Source organism: Canis aureus, chromosome 24, assembly GCF_053574225.1.
Source record: "Canis aureus isolate CA01 chromosome 24, VMU_Caureus_v.1.0, whole genome shotgun sequence".
Classification (NCBI taxonomy): domain Eukaryota; kingdom Metazoa; phylum Chordata; class Mammalia; order Carnivora; family Canidae; genus Canis; species Canis aureus.
The window spans coordinates 14,299,806-14,320,212 of NC_135634.1; the positions used below are offsets into that span (position 1 = coordinate 14,299,806).

The window sequence follows — 20,407 nt, forward strand, 5'->3', positions numbered from 1 at the left end:
CTTTAGCTCCAAGCATTTACGTATTCTAAGAAGCTGTAAAATTAAAAACGATATATTAATTAGATAGAAAAGCACCAAGTTTTGTGTTCACTAATTAAAAGAAATGTGAGAAGAATGATTAAAATAGAAGAAAAATTCAATTTGGCAGATTATTTTGAGGGCAACAAAACAATTACAGTCACTTGAGATCATTGATGGGATATACAGTCCATTGTGTGGAAAAAGCAGAAGTAGAAATGTTTAGTATGATACATATATCATACATCATAGTTCCTATACAGTGTGAAATCAAATTTCAAGTGCCTGAATCCCATCTATTATTAGACCTTCAGGTTTATATAAAGCCCTCAGTAATTCACGGATTATTAAATACCTTTTCTTTCAGGAAAGCCAATTATTTCATTTGAGTAATGAGTAATGAAGGCCTTCTGAGAAAAATAGGGAGGAATATTTTTTTCATTAAAGCTTTTGGTGCTTGATACTAGTCATGCTTTAAAATTTCTCCCCAGGTGGCAAATTTGTTAAAATTTCATTTATTAGTATGTTTAGGGGAGATCATAAAAAAATCCGATTTCTATAGATCACTGAATATAACTGAAAATTATAGTTAAATAGAATAAATAATAAGTTTTAAAATATGATTTAGTATTTTATGGCATTCATTTCACATAGTCATAGAAATGAAACAGTTGGCAAGAATCAAATATTTTGACACACTTATTAGTTCACTAATCTTTCAATAGAAAGTGGTAACAGATATATTTTTTAAGTTCCACTTGTATTTGATGAAAGAATTGTCTTTAGCATTAATCTGTATGACTTAAAATTTTATTACATATTTTTCTTAAAATACTCTGCTACATGAGTTTTCCACTCTGACACTGGCATGGGGAGTCATTTCTCTAAAATTTTGAGCTTTCAATGGTTTATGTGAATTATGAAGGAAAAAATGGTTGGGATGAGGAAAATAAGCTAAGGGAGTGCCTCCCACACATCTTCTATTGAGTGATGAGTCTCTACAACTTTTATATTTCTCCCTTAGAAGCCTGAGACTCAGTTTTATAGAGTTCATACCATTATTTTGTCCCCACCTTTGACATTTTCCTCATAAATTCTCTGAGCTTTCTGGTATGCTATTAGCATCCACTTGTATTTTCCAACTGATATGAATTCACTCTTACTCATATACCATTTAAAAAACAGCTTTATTGAGACATAATCCACATCACATAAAATTTACATTTGGGGTACCTGGGTGGCTCAGTCAGTTAAGTGTCTGTCTGTCGGCTCAGGTCATGATCCCAGTCCTGGGATTGAGTCCCACATGGGGTCCCTATTCAGCAGGGAACCTGCTTCTCCCCCTCCTCCCTGTTCATGCTCTCTCTCACTATCTGTCATTTTCTCTATCTCTCTCTCAAATAAATACAATCTTTAAAAAAATGTTTTAATGTGTACAATTCAATCTGTTTTAATATATTCACATATAAATGCAACCATCACCACAGTCAACTTTTGGAACACTTCCTTTGGAAGTTGGAAGTTCCAACTTTTGGAACACTTCCTTCACTTCTAAAAGAATCCTATACTCTTTAGTTATCTCTCTCATCCTCCTGCCCCCACTCTAAACAACCACTAATCTATTTTCTGTCTCTATGGGTTTGTTTATTCTCGACTTTCATGTGAGTAGAATAATAATAGTATACAGTCTTTTGTGACTGGCTTCTTTCAGTTACCATATTTTCAAGGTTTGTCCATGTCATAGCATGCATTCATACCTCAAAACCTTTTTATGGCTCAAGAATATTATATGTATATGCCATATTTTGTTTATCCATTCATCCAGTTCTTTTCACTTTTAGGCAATTGTGAATAGTGCTGCTATAAACATTCAAGTACAAGTTTTGTGTAGACACATGTTTTCATTTGTCAAAAAAAAAATACATATATATATATATTTATATGAGTGGAATTGCTGAGTCATCTGGTAAACTCCATGTTTATCCATCTGTGGAATTGTCAGACTATTTTCCAAAGTGGCTATACCATTTTACATTCCCAGCAGCATTGTATGAGAATTTTAGGTTTCTCTAATATCCTGGTCAATACTTATTATCTGACTTAATCTGATTCTAGTCATGCTAATTGGTATGAAGTAGTATCTCATTGTGGTTTCAATTATCATTTCTCTGATAACCAATAATGTCAATTTTCTTTTCATGTTATTTACTTTTTAATTTCAGTGAGCTATTTGAAGGGAAGAATGAGGTAAAAATGTGCTTCAGTCTACTATATTGATTCAGAAAGTCTTTTCATTTATATTAAAATGGGAAAAAATACGGGGATCCCTGGGTGACTCAATGATTTAGCACCTGCCTTCGGCCCAGGGCATGATCCTGGAGTTCAGGGATGGAGTCCCACATCGGGCTCCCTGCATGGAGCCTGCTTCTCCCTCTGCCTGTGTCTCTGCCTCTCTCTCTCTCTCTCTCTCTGTATGTCTCTCATGAATAAAAAAATAAAATCTTTTAAAAAAATAAAAATAAATAAAATTAGAAAACATAAAGTGATTTCTGCCCCCTTGCTTTGTTTTAGGCAACACAACAAGCAGTTACTCAAAACTGTGAAGCTCTTGGAACTCTGATAGGTAAAGAAAATGACCTGGCCCTCATCATTGATGGTGAAACATTGAAGTATGCCCTCAATTTTGAAGTTGAAAGGAGTTTCCTCAATTTGGCCCTCTCATGTAGAGCAGTATTATGTTGTAGGTAAGGAAATAGTCACTGTTCTTTTTCTCTTCTCTGCTATCTTTAACACTGTATATATAAAGAAAATGTAGATATGGAAATACAAGTTTTCATAGAAGCAAAGTTCCTTATTGGTAAAATATATGCTCAAATTGAGAAATGTCCGAATTTAATTCTAATTGTCAGGCTTAAGATGTACTAGAAAGCAGATTATAATTTTTCAGTGATAAATTGTTTATTGATGTATTGACCAGATAAAAGACATTGTCAGTAAGAACAAAGGCCCTGTATTATTGTGAAGAGCAAATCTGAAAAAAAAAAAAATCCATTTTCCACTAGAAGAGTTTCAAGCCATAAGTCTCTAAGCATGATTTAATTACATTTTGCAAATTTTAATATGTTGTGTTTTCATTATCATTCAGTTCAAAGGACAGTATTTTCTCATTTCTCTTGATTTCTTTTTTTATCTCATGGGCAATTTAAAAATGTGTTATTTAATTCTCACACATTTGGGTATTTCCTATATCCCTTTCTGTTACTGATTTCTAACTTAAAGCTATTGTCAGAGAAAATACTTGGCTGATTTTTTCCCCTTAATACTTTGTTATTCTGCTGTCTTCTGGCTCCCTTGTTTATGATGACAAGTTTTCACTGTTGTTATTTGGTATGTGATGTATCATTTCCCTCTTCCTGCCTTCCAGCTTTTTTGTTGTTGTTGAAATTGGGTTTCAGTTGTTTGGCTATGTTGGCTATAAATGTGGTTCTTATTGTTATTTATTCTATTTTGGATTCATGGGATCCCTAAATTAATGTATTGTTTTTACCAGATTGGAAAGTTTCAATCATTATTTTTTTCAAGGGCTTTTTTTCCCCCTTATTTTTGATTTCCGTTACTTTTGGGACTCCAGTAACATATATGAGTGAATGCTTGATATTGACTATAGACTTGTGGAACTGCCACTGCATTTTCCTTTAATTTCCCCTCCTTTCTTTTTGAATTGCATATTTTCTATTGATGTAACTTCAAATTGACTGATTCTTTCCACTATCTCAGATCTGATATTAAGTTCATGAAGTATATTTTTCACTTCATCCCTAGATTTTTATTTTTTAATAGTTTCAGTTCTTCTGTTGGGATATGCATTTGCTAACTCATAATTGTCACAATTTTCTTTGATTCTTTGAATGTATTTTAATTCTATGAACATTTTTATAATGCTGTTTTGAAATCTTTGCTAAATCCTACATCAGTTTGATTCTCAGCTTCTATTGACTGATTTGTTTACTTTGTATGGAAACAATGCTCTCAAGCTTCTTGGCACATCTAGTGATTTTGTTTTATTTTAAGTAAAAGTGGATATTGTGGAAAAATACAATAGTAATTCTTCTGATTCTAGTTTATTCTTCTGCATTTTACTGGTTCAGTATTTTAGTAACTTGACTGTGAAATCTGTTTCCCTGTTCATTTGCAGTTACTGATATCTTTCCTCAGCTATTGTTTTTGTTTTTTTAAAGCCTGCTTTCCCAGAGCTTTCTCCTGTGCCTGCCAACTTTAGTCATCACCCAATGTCTATGGGTGACTATGACTTGGACAAGTTTGTCCTCAGCAATTCAAACCCTAAGGCTTCTGCTTCTGCTACTAGTGCTATATGTGGTTGAAGGAATGCTTTCAGAGGTATAACAAGTTGCAGGTCTCTCAGGGCTCTTCCCTGCATATCTTTAATTTAGTGATCCACTAGAGGAATATGTGGGAAGTTTATTATCTCAGTCCTCCCATGATTATTCTGTTGCAAAATGTCCCTGTTAAATTTCTAGCTGATTGCTGCCCTCCCTGAACTGGGAGGGCCACTCCAGTTGGTAAAGATGTGGCTGTTCATTATCTGCTCCAAACCATATCCTTACAGTAAATCTGCAGATTCTTGCCCCACTCCCAGGTTAGGAGAATATGAACACCTCCAGGAAAGAAGGTCACAAACTTGCTGCACTTACCTGATACAGTAACAGGTTTTCATGAATGAACATGTCTCTAGTTCTTTTCCACTTTGGGTCATTTTCTGGTGAGCTGAAATGTTTGTTTTTAATCATTTTTTTTCCAGTTTTATACTTGTTTTCTCGCTGAAGGAAATTTCCCAATGTCCTTATAACCATTAAAAGGTATAGAAAGTTTTCTTAAAATTTTGACGACAATTTGGATGTCATTTAGAAATAAAAGTTTAGATACTTGGAGAGTGTCATAGTATTTGTTATAATTGCTTAATCATTGGTACTTGGGGGAACATAATTAAAAGAGAAAAATTAATTTTTAAAAGTCAATTATGAAGTTGTAGACTTTTTTCCCCAAAGTTCTTATCACTGTATGCCATAATTTTTGTTTTACTTACTCAGTTTATTGTCTGTCTCCTCTCTACTGCAATGTAAACTTCATGAAGGCAGGGATGTTTATATATTTTATCTTCTGCTCTATCGTCTGTTTCAAGAATTGTGCCTAGCTCATTTTAGGGACATAAATATTTCTTGAATGAAGAATAATACATGAATATGAGATTACCTTTAAGTAGCTTACTCAGCAAATTCAAAACACAAACATAGCAAGAAAGCTTGCTTATAAATCCAAGAATATATCAATGCCATACTATATGTTGAACTTATTTTATAATTTTTAAAAAGCTTTTATTTAAATTCTAGTTTGTTAACATACAGGGTAATATTAGTTTCAGATGTACAACATAGTGATTCAACAGTCCTGTACATCACCTGGTGATCATCACAAGTACACTCTCTAATATTCATCACCTATGTAACCCAAATTTTGAGTGGAAACCATTTTATTTTTTATTCCTCACACTGATTATATTGATAAGGAAGTCAATAGTATGTGCCCATGGAAAAACTGTGACATTATTCCAGTCAATTGGTTTACTTATCTTTGTGTGTTACTTATCCTTGTATATTTTTAATCCATGAAAATAAATGACAAGAGTACTGCAATTTTTACATTAAGTCAAATGTGACTCAATAATTAGTTTTAAGGATTATAATATATTATGTATTCTTTCTAAATTATTATTGAATTTGTTATTTGGTTCCATGTTATAGATTATAAATCACAATGAGAGTTGACATGTGAAATACTATTTTTGGAAGGTAAAAATGTCTATTTGGATGAGAAGAATAGAAATTAGCTGTTTAATGTCTGTTTTGAATTCCTAAAACTGTGTTTTAGGGCTGTGTTTTCTTATCAGTTTTATGCTTTGAAAGAGCATATTTATTTTTTTCCTACCCTAAGTAGACTTCTCCCCTTTCAATTTTAGTGAATAGATGGCTATGGGACTTCTGTGTTGTTTCAGCCAATAAAATGAAATGATGAACTTTGCCAGACATGAATGTAAATACTATCAATTGGGTATAACCCTAAAATTCCAGGATTAGGGAAATCTGGCTTAATGCCTACACATGGACACATGACGTAAAGTGTTTTATTAATTGAAGCTCAGTTAACAGATGGTTATAAAAGACTAATATTTTAGGATTTATTTTCAGATATGGGTGGGGAGGATCCAAAATCAGTATAGTGATGATCCATTTCTATTATTAACTGGTCAGAACTGATTTGGAGCTTTGGTGAAAGGCCCAGAACCACATTTACCAAAGGACAGAAGCACCCAAGGATGTTTAGCAAGGGGAGAAAAAGGTTTAGTGGGCACCTGATAGTTCTCTTCTCATATTTGGAGAGCTTGTTTCGCCCAGAGGATAGAATTAAGATTTGAAAGTATGAAGAGTCTAATTTGGGATTAATATGAGATGGTTTTTCATTTTTCCACAAATATCATAGTCTGAATTTAAAAGTAGTTGCCAGACTAAATGGTGAAGTTATTGTCATTGGGGGCATTCCAGCAAAACAACCAACATCTCTTGATTGAAATGAAATTACAAATAGTTTCTGGAACATCCTCTATTGCAATGACTTTTCATACTATAACTAAAATATAGTAATGTTAACTCATTATATTTTCTTCACTATGAAGCAAAAGTTTTTCTATCTGTGCTTCTGTTTTAAAATTTGGAGTGTGTCAAGGAAACCTCTCCAGTTTCTAATAATCTCACCTAAAATTTGAAAGGCTTAAATTTAGTTTTTAGGATCTGTTTTGTGGGAAGGGGATGATCATTTGATCTAGAAAATAAAACCTTTGTGTGTCCCTTGTCATTTTGGATAGAAGTGTGTATTCAATTATTTAGTGAATGACTGCTTCATTAGTAAACGATGAGTAAGAGATAAAACTTTTGGTTCTTTTTCCTTAGTATATCTGTAAATATTTTGTGTAGACAGGGTTGGCTAGCCTGAAATATTTAAAAATTTGCTTTTGTAGCTTATCTGAGGGAAAATAAGGATCAACAGTATCCTCATCTGTGTTGGACACATACCACAGAAAGAAACAAGCATTTGTTATGTTACATCACTTAGCTTTTGTTTGTTGTTACCACAGACTCTCCTGACTGATATCTTCATGGTTTTATATATCTTGGCATTTTTCAAGTTCACTTGAGGGTAGTTAGATTTTCATAGGCTACTCTACAGGCTATCCCTTGGATAAATGCCTTCATATAGTTTCAAAAATCTTCACTTCTTGCTCTCATTTAGGTAGATGATAAAAATTAATATAGCAGGTCAGTGTTAGACAACAGGAAGTGATGGAGAGAAAGGCAAATTGAAGAGTTTATCTCCATGTAAACTGGGCAACTGATATTGTATATTTCTTTTGGGATGTTTAAGAAGTTACTTCATGGTTTCTTTTCTTTTCTTTTTATTTTGGGTGAGGGTGGGAGGGAACTTTTTTTAAAAAATTGAGTACAGTTGACACATAACATCAGTTTCAGAAATATAAAATAGTGATTGGACATCTCTATATGTTATGCTATGCTCACTGCAAGTGTAGCTCCCATCTGTCACCATACAACACTATTATAATAGCATTGACTATATTCCCTATGTAGTACCTTTTATTCCCATGTTTTATTCACTCCATAACTGGAAGCCTGTATCTCCAAGTCCTCTTCTCCCATTTTGTGCATCCCTCCATCCTCTTCCCCTCCAACATCCATCAGTTTGTTCTTCATATTTATAGTTCTGATTCTGCTTTTTGCTTGTTTATTCATCTGTTCTTTCAGATTAGTGGGTGGAATGTTTTTATGTATGTAAAAAGTGTAAATAGTGCATTGGGAAATTTACTAGTAACTACCATTTAAAGGTGGTTATGTGTAGATTAAAGGTGAAGTAAAATGAACAAAAACAAAACACTAAAAAAGTGGTGGTTTCTGTCTTCTTTTTCAGGTTATCTCCCCTCCAGAAGGCAGAAATTGTGTACCTAGTTAAGAAGCATGTAGGGGCTATCACCCTCGCCATTGGGGATGGTGCCAACGATGTTGGAATGATCCAGATGGCCCACGTGGGTGTGGGAATCAGTGGGAATGAAGGCATGCAGGCCACTAACAACTCAGATTATTCCATTGCACAGGTCAGTAGTGCAGGCATGAGCATTGAATACCGCGAGTCCATCCCTGAGACCTACCCCACTTGTTTGTTTTCATATGAAACTACCAGCATGTTGGCCATTTTCTTTAGTTTTGTCCCCATGCACTTTATAGCAAAAGTTTTCCTTGAGCAGTTATGGAGTTGGTCATACTGATGCCATCAAGAATCTATAGCTCTGCTAATATAATCTCTAAATCTCCAGTCTCATCAAACTGTAATATGTACTTTGCTTTATGGTGTCTCTCAATGAAGATTTATTTCCTGGACTTGTAATCTCCCCATTTCCGTGTTTTTTTTTGTTTTTGTTTTTGTTTTTGTTTTTTTGTTTTTTAAGTAGGCATTGCCTCTTGGCATGCATTTTAAAAAATATACTGTATATTTTAGAGCAGTTATAGCTTCACAACAAAATTGAGCAGAAAATATATAGAGTTCTGATATATTCCCTGCCCTCCCCCCAAAACTCCCCCATTATCAACATCCCCTACCAGAGCAGTATATTTGTTATAACTGATGAACCCACATTGACACATTATCATCATCACCCAAAGTCCACAGTTTACATTAGGGGATTATACATTCTAAGGGTTTGGAGAAATGTGTAATGACAAGTATCCACCATCATAGTATCATATAGAGTAGTTTCACTGCCTTAAAAATTCTTTGTACTCTGTCTATTCATCATTCCCTCCAATCACAAAGCCTTGGAAACCACTAATTTTTGTACTATCTCCTTAGTTTTGCCTTTTCCAGAATGTCCTATTCATACAGTATGTAGACTTTTCAAACTGGCTTCCTTCACTTAGCAATAGGCACTTAAGTGTCCTCCATGTCTTTTATGGCCGGGCAACTCATTTCTATTTAGTGATGAAAAATATTCCACTTTCTGGATGTACAATACTTTATCCATTCACCTACTGAAAAACATCTTGGTTATTTCCAAGTGTGGGCAATTATTAATAAAGCTGCTATAAATATCCACGTGCAGGTTTTTTGTGTGGACATCAGCTTTCAACTCCTTTGGGTTTATACCAAGGAGTGTAATCACTAGATCATATAGTGAAAGCATAAAAATATGTTCAGTTTTGTAAGAAACTTCCAAACTGCCTTCCACAGTGGCTGTACCATTTATTGGAAGGTATTTAAGTAGAGTGTGTGGCCTGTGATTTACATCCTCTGCATATTTATATAATATCCTAGGATGTTTAACAAGAATACCTCCTCCTTCTACATATTGACAGTTTGACTTTTGAAGAATATAGTATTTTAATCAATAATTTAAGATCAGCTCTTAATGGATATAGTATTTTCATCACAGTTGAGAAACTAACAATAACACTTTTCACTCTTGCTGAATTCAGGAGCCACTTGTAATTCTTGAACAGCTCCTGAGGTATAATCCCATACTCTGAATAGGTCATCCCTGCTGGGGCTATTCTTATGGTGGCTGTCTCTGAGAGGATAGATGATTTAGTACCCTGTCCACATGTAAACAGATGCCTGAAGCTAGAGTGGTAACAAAATGGATTCCTAGGATTCTACAGCATAGATGAAGAGCATATGATTCAAGTGTTTGAATCAGATCCATTCTGAAAACCTTGTTCTCACTCATAGATGAACTGTTCTGGTTTTATAGCAGGGAAAACTAAGGATGCTAGAGTATCTGGGTTGGGGTGTCAGTAAACTATGAACAAAGCACCTGTGTCTGTAAACAAGGAAATGACCACACCAAATTCACCTGATCCTGTCCTAAACTGCTACATGCTATTGGGACACATGCTTCCAGTGATCTCAGCAGTTTTATGTGACATAAGTCTTGAACTATTAAACATTATAGACACATCACCCTGGCCAGTATCAGGTGTTCTGGGGATCCAGGGAAATATTTCTGGGGTTTTATTTTTTGGTCTAGTTTTTTAGATTCCATATTATAAGTGAAATCATATGGCATTTACCTTTTTCTTTTGGGCTTATTTTACTTTGCACAATACCTATTAGGTCCATTTATGTTTTCACAAATGGCAAGATTTCATCCTTTTTTTATGGCTAATATTCCATTATATATCCCCCTTCCACCACATCTTCTTTATCCATTCATCTATTGATGGACACTGAAGTTGCTTGCGTGTCTTGGCTATTGTCAGTAATGCCTCAGTAAACATAAAGGTGCATATATATATATCTTTTCAAGTTAGTGTTTTTGTTTTCTTTGGGTAAATACACAGCAGTGGAATTACAAGATTATTTGGTATTTTTATTTTTAATATCTCAAGGAACCTCCACACTGTTTTCCTCAGTGGCTGCACCAGTTTGCATTCCCACAAAAGTGTAAAAGGGTTTCTTTTTTCTACAGCCTCACCAACATGTGGTATCTATCTTTTTGATTCTAGCCATTCTGACAGGTGTGAGGTGATATCTCATTGTGGTTTTTATCTGCATTTCCCTGATGATTAGTGATGCTGAGAATCTTTTTTTTTTTTTTTTAATTTTTATTTATTTATGATAGAGAGAGAGAGAGAGAGAGAGAGAGGCAGAGACACAGGCAGAGGGAGAAGCAGGCTCCATGCACCGGGAGCCCGATGTGGGATTCGATCCCGGGTCTCCAGGATCACGCCCTGGGCCAAAGGCAGGCGCCAAACCGCTGTGCCACCCAGGGATCCCTGAGAATCTTTTTATATGAGGCGCCTGGGTGGCTCAGTTGCTTGATGTCTGCCTTTGGCTTAGCCCCACATTGGGCTCCCTCAGGGAGCCTCATTCTCCCTCTCTCTCTGCCTACCTCTTCCCCTGCTTGCTTGTTCACTCTCTCTGTCAAATAAATAAAATCTTTACTAAAAAAAAAGAGAGAGAGAGAGAGAGAAAGAATCTTTTCATATTTTTGCTTGCTATCTATGTATCTTCTTTGGAAAAATATCTATTCATGTCCTCTCCTCATTTTTAAAAGTTTTTATTTTTTTATTTTTTATTATTTTTATTTTTTTTTAAGTTTTTATTTAACTTCCAGTTAGTTAATATTAGTATAATATTAGTCTCAGGTGTACAATATAGTAATTCAACACTTCCATACAATACCCAGTGTTCATCACAAGTGTACTCCCTAATCCCGATCACCCATTAAACTCATCCTTCTCACCTCTGCCCATTTTTAATTGGATTACTTGCAGTTTTCAGGCACTTAGTTGAATAGCTTCATTATATATTTTGAATATTAACCCCTTATCAAATGTGTCACTTTCAAATGTCTTCTCTGCCTTTTCATTTTATTGATGGTTTCCTTTGCTGTGTAAAAGATTTTTTTTTCTCTCTCTCTGTGCTTCCTGAATCTGGGTATGTTTCCCTTCCTATGTTAGGGAAGCTTTCAGTTATTATTTCTTCAGATAAACTTACCTGCCCCTTACTCTCTTCTCCCTCTGAGACCTGTATAATGTGAATGTTACTGTTGTGCCCAAGATTGCGAATCCGAGAAACCACCAAGGAGCCAACACTAATGCAAACACACGAGGGTTTATTTACAAGCTCGAGCTTGGGTCCAAGTATACCCGACACAGGGGAGCAGGGGCTTGGACCCCGAAATGGGTTACAGCTGGGTTTTTTATAAGCTGGTCGAGGGGATTTTCAGAAGGGGTGGAGGAATTTCTCAAGTTCTGTTTACATTCTGATATGGGGCTTAAGGGCATTGAGCTCTGTTCTCATTCTAAAATGGGACTTTCTACCACAGGCGGGCTGCATGGGCTCTGTTGTCTTTCTGATATGGGATTCCCCGCCAAGGACATTGAGGACATTCTGCAGTTTTTTCCTGTAAAGTTCAGCTCTTATTCACAGGGGCCTAAGAGGGCTGTACTTGTGCTAATGCTAAACTTTAGGTGGAATGGCCTTAATTTTTCTCGGCCTCCACAGTTACTTCCTTTGATATTGTCTAAGAGATCCCTTAACCCATCTTCATTTTAAAATCCGGTGGCCCAAAGTGTCTGGGGCTACTCTAGGCTAGGTGCCCAGGACTCACTTAGGTGGCAGGTTGGCTAGGTTGCTAGGGCACCTGAACTCTGCTCCTGTTTGTGTCATCAAGGGGGAGAGGAGTGCAAACAGTGGTGCTTGCCAGCTCCTTCAACCTAAATGAGTTCCAGCAGCTGCCCTGCCATTTGGTGGAATTCCAGGGTTGGATTCTTTTATATTCTAGTTGCTCTTTTAAACTGTGGGGTTTTTGCTTGTTTGTTTGTTTGTTTGTTTGCATTTTGTTCATTTGGGGGGATTTTTTTGGTATCTGGGGCTGGAGTGGGCCAGTGGCCTAGGGCTTGCTGAGGTGGCAGGCTGCCTATGCCACCCAGACCTTGTTCCTGTTGGTAACTATCAAGGTAGAGGGAGAACACAAACCATGGTACTCTTTAGCTCCTCCAACCTGGAGAGAGTTCTAGGGCATTCCTCTGCTATTTGGGAATGTTCTAGGGTTGGTTCTTTTATATTCTAGTTGCCCTTTCAGACTGTGCCTTTTTTTCTGTGCCCCAAGGCAAAGGAATCTACTCATTGTCCCTAAGAACTCCTGTTCCTCCCTACCGCAGTTTGCAGTGTCCTGGGTGGGGAATCTTTCTGTTACTGAGTCTCCATCTTTTGTTGTGCAGTAGCTATTCAGTCAGCCCTCAGGAGGAATTCCTATGTAAATAAGTGTAAATATGGTGTGTCTATGAAGCAGGTCAGTTGAAGGCCTTCCTGTGACACCATCTTGGATCGGACCTTCCAAGTTTTCTTTTCTTCCTTCCACCCAACCCTAAAGTGCCACACCAAGACTAATGCAGGAGATTGATTTGATTCATGCTCAGGCCCCCATTAAAAGGCTATTTCATGTCAATGATAATACTTGGAGCCACATTGGGTTTTTTTGTTTTGTTTTTTTGTTTTTCCCTCCATCTTACTTTGACCCAAGAGCAGCTTTGACCACAGAGAGGGCAGAGGTATTCTGACATGATGCGTGCCATTTTATACTTTTTCCAGAACGAATCTTATCCCCAGAACTGTAAGTGGAAATTTGCCCATTGCAGCCCCACGTACTACCAGTCTTTTGTACGCATTCTGCAGCAGTGGTCAAACAGATGTCTTTTACTTTTGCTCTTCCTGGGCAATGCACAACTTCACCTTCTCAGAGGATATCAGTATGACATTCTACCTATAATGTTTATTATGGATCACTTTATTCTCTGAAAAGTGCAAATTATTCACATCCTTCTTCCCAAATTTCTTAATAGTTTAGAATCATCCCAAGAAATGGAACTCTGACTTTAAACTGCTACAAAGCTAAAACTGAGGCAAGAGGAATGTTGTCTTTAGTGACTCCTTTCTTTAATTCACTTGTTTTTTTGTTTAGCTCTGCATTTTATGATTGAGCATCTTCTTCCACATTCTGCTCCCTCATGGTCCAAAATCTTAAATGCTCCTTTTTTGAAAGTTGAAAATTTTTTCATATTATCAATTTGTGTCATTTTCAAGTGAGTACTAAATTCTAGGAGTCTTTCAATGACTGAATTACTTCATTTTGTGGGATGACACTCCTAAATAGCCACTTATTCAAAAAAATGTTCATTGAGTGAATATCAAATTCTATTCATGTTTCTGGGTGTTTAGGATTCATCATAAATAATGAGACCTACTCCCATGGAGTTTTCATTGTGGGAAACAAAAATATACAGTAATGTCTATCATTTGTTACATGATAACTGCTATGAAAGTATGTATGTAGATGAGGGTAAGAAGGCTCATCTACACTGCAGAGGCTGCATGTAACGTTCACTTTTAACTATTTATTATAGGAAGTGGGGAACTGATACCTATAAGACATAATTACTTATACTTGATCAGAAATTAAAAAAAAAAAGATGAAGATGAGTGATTTAGCCTGAGTTCTTGTTGGTTTTTTTTTTGGTTTTTTTTTTAAGATTTTATTTATTTATTCATGAGAGACACACAGAGAGAGAGAGAGAGAGAGGCAGAGACACAGGCAGAGGTAGAAGCAGGCTCCATGCAGGGAGCCTGATGTGGGACTTGATTCTGGGTCTCCAGGATCACGCCCTGGGAGGAAGGTGGCACTAAACCTCTGAGCCACCCAGCACCCAGGCTGCCCTGGGTTTTTGTTTTTAATAGGATGTTCCTGTCATTAAATAATTCTGTCCCATTACTATGATTAAAGTCCTAGGTGACTATCAGATTAAAAGCCTTGAATATTCCAAGTGAAAATCCAAGCAGTATTTACTGGGCAAAAAAAAAAATGTAATGTTAAAAAAGGGGTTTTTTTAGTGATAAGAGAAGTTAATTTCATAAAGCTTTTTAAAAATTTTCTTTATAGAGAACTGCTATGTCAGGTTGTCTGCAAAACTGGTTTTATTCTGCTTCCTTCTGTGTTGTATTATTCTAGAGTGGGAACTCTAAGGTGTGAAATGCAGAGAAAATGATGTTTTGTGGGTTTTGTTACTAAATGGTAGGTTCGTTTGAACTTGCACTGACTGTTGTTTCTTTTAGTTTAGCTACTTGGAGAAGCTTCTGTTGGTTCATGGAGCTTGGAATTATTTTCGAGTAACAAAATGCATATTGTATTGTTTCTACAAAAATGTAGTGTTATACATTATTGAGGTAAGAAAAGAGATACGCTTTCTTTCATGGAAAAGTTAGGTCTTTCTTTGACATCAGGCTTGGTGGTCTAGGGGGTTTTTTGGCCATCTTTGTGTCATTTAAATTAAAATTACATAATACTGCTTTAGGTATTCACCCAAAGTTATTCAGTAAATTTGAATCTTCTAACTACCAGCCTGACTTAAAAAATACCTGTGTAAACCTTTAATTTGGCTATGGAAATATATGTTTAAATATTTTACTTTGAAATAATTATAGATTCACAGGAAGTTACAACAAATATTTTTAGGAGGTCCCATGAAACATTCACCCAATTTTACCGAAACTCCACCTTGAATAATCCAGGACAATATCAACAGCAGTATATAACCAGCAGAGCTTATTCATATTTCACCAGCTTTACACATACTTGTGTGTGTGATTCTATGTACTTTTATCCAAGTGTAGGTTGATATAAACACCACAGAAATGGAGACAGAGCCCGGTTTCCCTCCCCAATCCTTCCCCAATGATACAGATCTGTTCCATCACAAGGATCCCACTCATGCTGCCCCTTACATCCACATCCACATCCACATCCACACTTAATCCCTGACTGACTAATCTGTTCCCTATCCTTATAATTTTGTTCTTTCAGGAATGTTATAAAAGTAGAATCGTCTAGTATATAACCGTTTGAGATTGCATTTTTTCGGTCAGAATAATTCCCTTGAGATTGATACAAGTTGTTCCCTGGATCATTTGTTCCCTTACCATAACCTTTAGCATCAACCTGTTTAAGAGCATTTGTATATAGGTTTTGTGCAAACACAAGTTTTCACTTATTTAGGACAACTGTCCAAGAGTACAATTGCTGGATCATATGGTAAATGCGTGTTTAGTTTTAAAAGAAACTCCCAACTATTTTCCAGAATGACTTTACCATTTTCAATTCCCATCAGCAAAGCATCTGTTAATCTTGTTTCTGTGGGTCTTTACCAGCATTTGATGTTATCACTATGTTTTTAGCCATTCTGACAGATGGGTAGTGATATGTCATTGTGGTTTTAAATGCATTTCTATGGGAGCTAATGAACATCTTCTAATGTACCTATTCGCTATCTTCATATCTTCTTCATTGAAATGTGTCTTCATATTTTTTTGTCCATTTTCTAATTGAATTGTTTTTGAGAGTTCACATATTTTAGATGTTAGTCCTCTGGCAGAAATGTAGTTTGCAAATATTTTCTTCCAGTCTGTATCATGTTGTTTTGTCATCTTAATAGAGTCTTTCAGAGTACAAAAGTTTTTAATTTTGATGTGGTCCAATTTATAAATTTTCCTTTTGTGGATTATGCTTTTGGTTCTATGTCAAAAAACTCTTTTCCTAGCTCTAGATTCCAAAGATTTTCCTCCATGTAGTTTTCTAAAAGTCTTGTACTTTACACTTAATGTCATGATCCATTTTCAGTTAATTTTTGTGTACAGTAGAGGGTTTAGACTATCTAGTTATTTTGTCCATGGCAATTTGATTACTTCAGTACTATTTGTTGAAAAAGTTATCCTTCCATTAAATTGATTTTCCACATTTGTCAAAAATCAATTGGGTAAATAAGAAATAGAAAATATGAACAGACTATAAATAGGAAAGAAATTAGATCAGTAATCAACACCTCCCTGTCAAATTATACCAATCGTTCAAGGAAGAATTAACACTAATCTTTCTCAAACTCTTCCCAAAAAGTTACATAACACAAACTCACATCAAAGGGGAATATCCTCTAAATCCATCCATGTTGTTACAAATGGCGAAATCACATGCTTTTTTATGGTTGAGCAATATTTCATTGGATATATATACCACCTCTTCTTTATCCATTCATCTATTCTGAACACTTGGGTTGCTTCCACATTTTTGCTATTGTAAATAATCTTACAATAAACATAGAGGAGCATAGGTCTTTTTGAATTAGGAGTTCTCCTTTTTTTGGCTGGGTCAGTTACAACTGTTATTAGTTGCAGATGGTACAATTTGCTGAAGCCATGGACAAAATCATTCTGAACCTTTACAATTCAATATCATTCTTTACGATACAATGCATTATTGGACAATTAGATCTAAATATTTCATTGAAATTATTTTTTGATAGAGAATGAAATAAAAATTCTAAAATAAACAGATGGCTTTCTGCTAAGCTCAAATACTCAAGCTTGATTTTATTTACATTTTGGCAAAATCCCATTTGATGACATAAAAAAAGAATGATAAAGTACAATATTTTAAGTACTTCAGTGAATGGAAACATTTAGGTCAATATTGATATAAAACTTCTTGAACTTTCTTTTCTTTCAGCTTTGGTTTGCCTTTGTTAATGGATTTTCTGGCCAGATTATATTTGAACATTGGTGCATTAGCTTGTACAATGTGGTAAGCATTCTCCGTCTCTATCTGATAGCATACAGAACTTCAGTGACATTTCTTTATTATTTATGTCTGGGACGTGTATCTAAGTCAATCATCTGTATACACAGCAGGCAGCACAGATACATCTTTAGAGCCTTTGTTGCTATGACACATCTTGCAGAAGCCCATACTCTCCACACATGGTTTCAATCATAGGAGATCATTCTACAGCAACTACAATAAATTTGTATGCAGTGTATTTTGATAATACATCCAAAATCTCCTTACTATATGCCTGTACAATGTTTTCAGGCTTTTAAGCCAAGTAATTATTATTGAACTCTACCTCTATGCAGTCCATTTAATACACATAATTAATATTTATCTACCTCTGTAAATGTGGGTAATTTCCTGGCCTTTTAAACCTCCTGGTGGAAAATTTGTCCTTTTGTAAATATTTCACCCTATGTTTGTAGGAAATGATGAATTTTGGTATGAAGTCCTATAATAAATAATAAATATAATAAATAAATAAACAGAATTTTCTGAAACTAAACAATCCCAAACTATCACTTAACTCATTTTAAATTAAAAAACTAAAAATAACAGTATTGTTAAGTGGCCTTTTAGATTTTTGTTTTGTTTTTCTTGTTTATTATTCTACCTTAAAAATGAGAGGTTAGGGAAAACTAGCATAAAAATTAAGCTCCCAGTGAGTATTTCATGGCCTTTCTTTTGTACTCCATTATCATAGCATATTACAATCTAGATACCCTGTGCTTTAATCTCTAAAATTCTGTCTTCTAGGAGCTTGAATTCTGAAACAGCATAGACAGAAGTCCTCAGACAGAAGTCATTGACTGTCCAATAATACAAAAATGTCTAGTGCTATGAATAGTTATAGTTGTGTGCAAGTCAATTCTAAACATATTTGGCTAGAGCATTATACCAGTGAACTTGAGGTCATATCCATATTTGTCTCTACCAGGCTTTGGGTCACAGATGACAATACTCAATTTTTTTTTAGAGTTTCATTACAGACTAGGGTGGCAGAGTCTCTCCTCTGTGTGAGAAAATTCACTGTGAATGGATAGACCACAGATATTGGTCAATGGAATCCTTTTTTTTTTTTTTTTCTTTTAAATAAAGGAGAGCACCTGGGTGGCTCAGTGGTTGAGCATCTGCCTTCAGTTCAGGGTGTGATCCCGGAGTCCTGGGATCGAGTTCTGTATCAGGCTTCCTGCAGGGATCCTGTTTCTCCCTCTGCCTATGTCTCTGCCTCTCTCTGTGCGTCTCTCATGAATAGATAAATGAAATCTTTGAAAATTATAATAAAGGGGAGCTCAGAGACTAGCTTTTTAAAATAAGCAGTAAATGAGGGCTAGTGGGAAACTTAAAATTGTGGATATTTTAGGACAGTATATGATGACATTAATATCCATTGACTTATTAAATCTTATCTCATTATGTATATATTTTACAGATGGGAAAAAGATAGAGCCTAGGACATTTCAAATAGTTACTGGCAATAAGAGAGCTAGATTGCTTATTTAATAACTACATTTACTCAGCCATTAGAAACGACAAATACCCACCATTTGCTTCAACGTGGATGGAACTGGAGGGTATTATGCTGAGTGAAATAAGTCAATCGGAGAAGGACAAAAATTATATGGTCTCATTCATTTGGGGAATATAAAAATAGTGAAAGGGAATAAAGGGAAAAGGAGAAAAAATAAGTGGGAAATATCAGAAAGGGAGACAGAACATGAAAGACTCCTAACTCTGGGAAACGAACTAGGGGTGGTGGAAGGGGAGGGGGGCGGGGGGTAGGGGTGACTGGGTGGTGGGCACTGAGGTGGGCACTTGACGGGATGAGCACTGGGTGTTATTCTGTATGTTGACAAATTTAACACCAATACAAAATAAATTTATTAAAAAAATAACTCATTTAAATTGGTTGTCATACTGTTTCTGGAGGTTATATATTATTTCTGCTCTACCCACGGATAACTAACTGCTACAGGAATTACCCTCCTACCAGAAATACCTACAATGTCAGACAAAATATATAGTATAATAGTTTTCAAACATTAAGCAACAGGCTGCCCATGGCGGTGATCCTTGAGAGAAGTCCTATTTTCAGGCCACAGTTATAGGAAGATGGATCCAAGAGAAAGCCCAGGTGTCTTAATGAATTAAAGATACAGAAGTTGGAGTTCAGTGGGCCATGGTAGCTAGAATGTCAAAGAAGGAACCATACTGAGAGAGAGAATGAAGGAGTGACTCTGGAGATCTATAGGTTCTGGTCTGTATACACATGAGAAAAATCTACCCAAAGCTAGGGAAAGAACTACCAGAATGCAGTAGGATGAATTATTGGAGCTTACTCAGGGCTAGGGATAACTAGTTACACATAATATTGGGAAAACTTAAGTCACACTTTTTTTTTTTTAAGTCACACTTTTAAAAACAGGGATAAATTAGACCTATAATAAACACTATTCTGTGCCCATCATAACAAAACTTAAAAGCAGCTCTAAAAAAAAAAATCAAACTAATTTGCAAGTTAGTTACCTGCAAATCAGGACACAGGCAAACTATTTAAAGAACAAAATTAAGTATTCAACAACACAGAATTCCAAGTTGTACATCCAACAAAAGTTCTCAGTCATGCAAATATAGGAAAATAAGATCCATAATGTGAAAAATAAGTCAATGAGAGTAGATATATAAATTATAAAGATGATCGAATTATTAGATAAGGACTTAAAACAGGTATTTTAAATCTTATAAATGTGCAAGAATATAAAGGAACATAATGAGGGGAGAAACAGAAGATATAGAAAAGAACCAAATAAAACCTTATGATGAAAAATACAAATAGGAAATGGACGTTTTTCTGGATGGGATTAAGAGCAAATTAGAAACTTCAGAAATAGTATCAGTAAATATGAAAACAGCAATTACAGAAGCACAGAGAAAAATCAGAAAAACACACAACCAAATGGCTGAAAATCAGTGACCAAGAGAATAATCTTGAAATCAATCAAATAAATATTATGTATGGAAAATAAATGTAGGAATAAAAGCAGATTCCTCATTCAAAACCTTGCAGGACAGAAGACAATGGAATGTCTTTAA

At 35.4% G+C, this 20,407-nt stretch overlaps 1 protein-coding gene across 6 annotated transcripts in view; it reads left to right on the plus strand.

Moving 5' to 3' along the window:
• LOC144295812 (phospholipid-transporting ATPase IB-like) overlaps positions 1–20,407 on the plus strand; it is a 177,972-nt gene that overhangs the window by 94,158 nt on the left and 63,407 nt on the right. For all 6 annotated transcript variants that reach the window (XM_077868330.1, XM_077868334.1, XM_077868331.1 and 3 more), the window contains 4 exons: positions 2,590–2,762; positions 8,071–8,254; positions 14,770–14,880; positions 17,213–17,287. In XM_077868330.1, the coding sequence (XP_077724456.1) occupies positions 2,590–2,762; positions 8,071–8,254; positions 14,770–14,880; positions 17,213–17,287 (543 nt within the window). The remainder of the gene's footprint in view (positions 1–2,589; positions 2,763–8,070; positions 8,255–14,769; positions 14,881–17,212; positions 17,288–20,407) is intronic.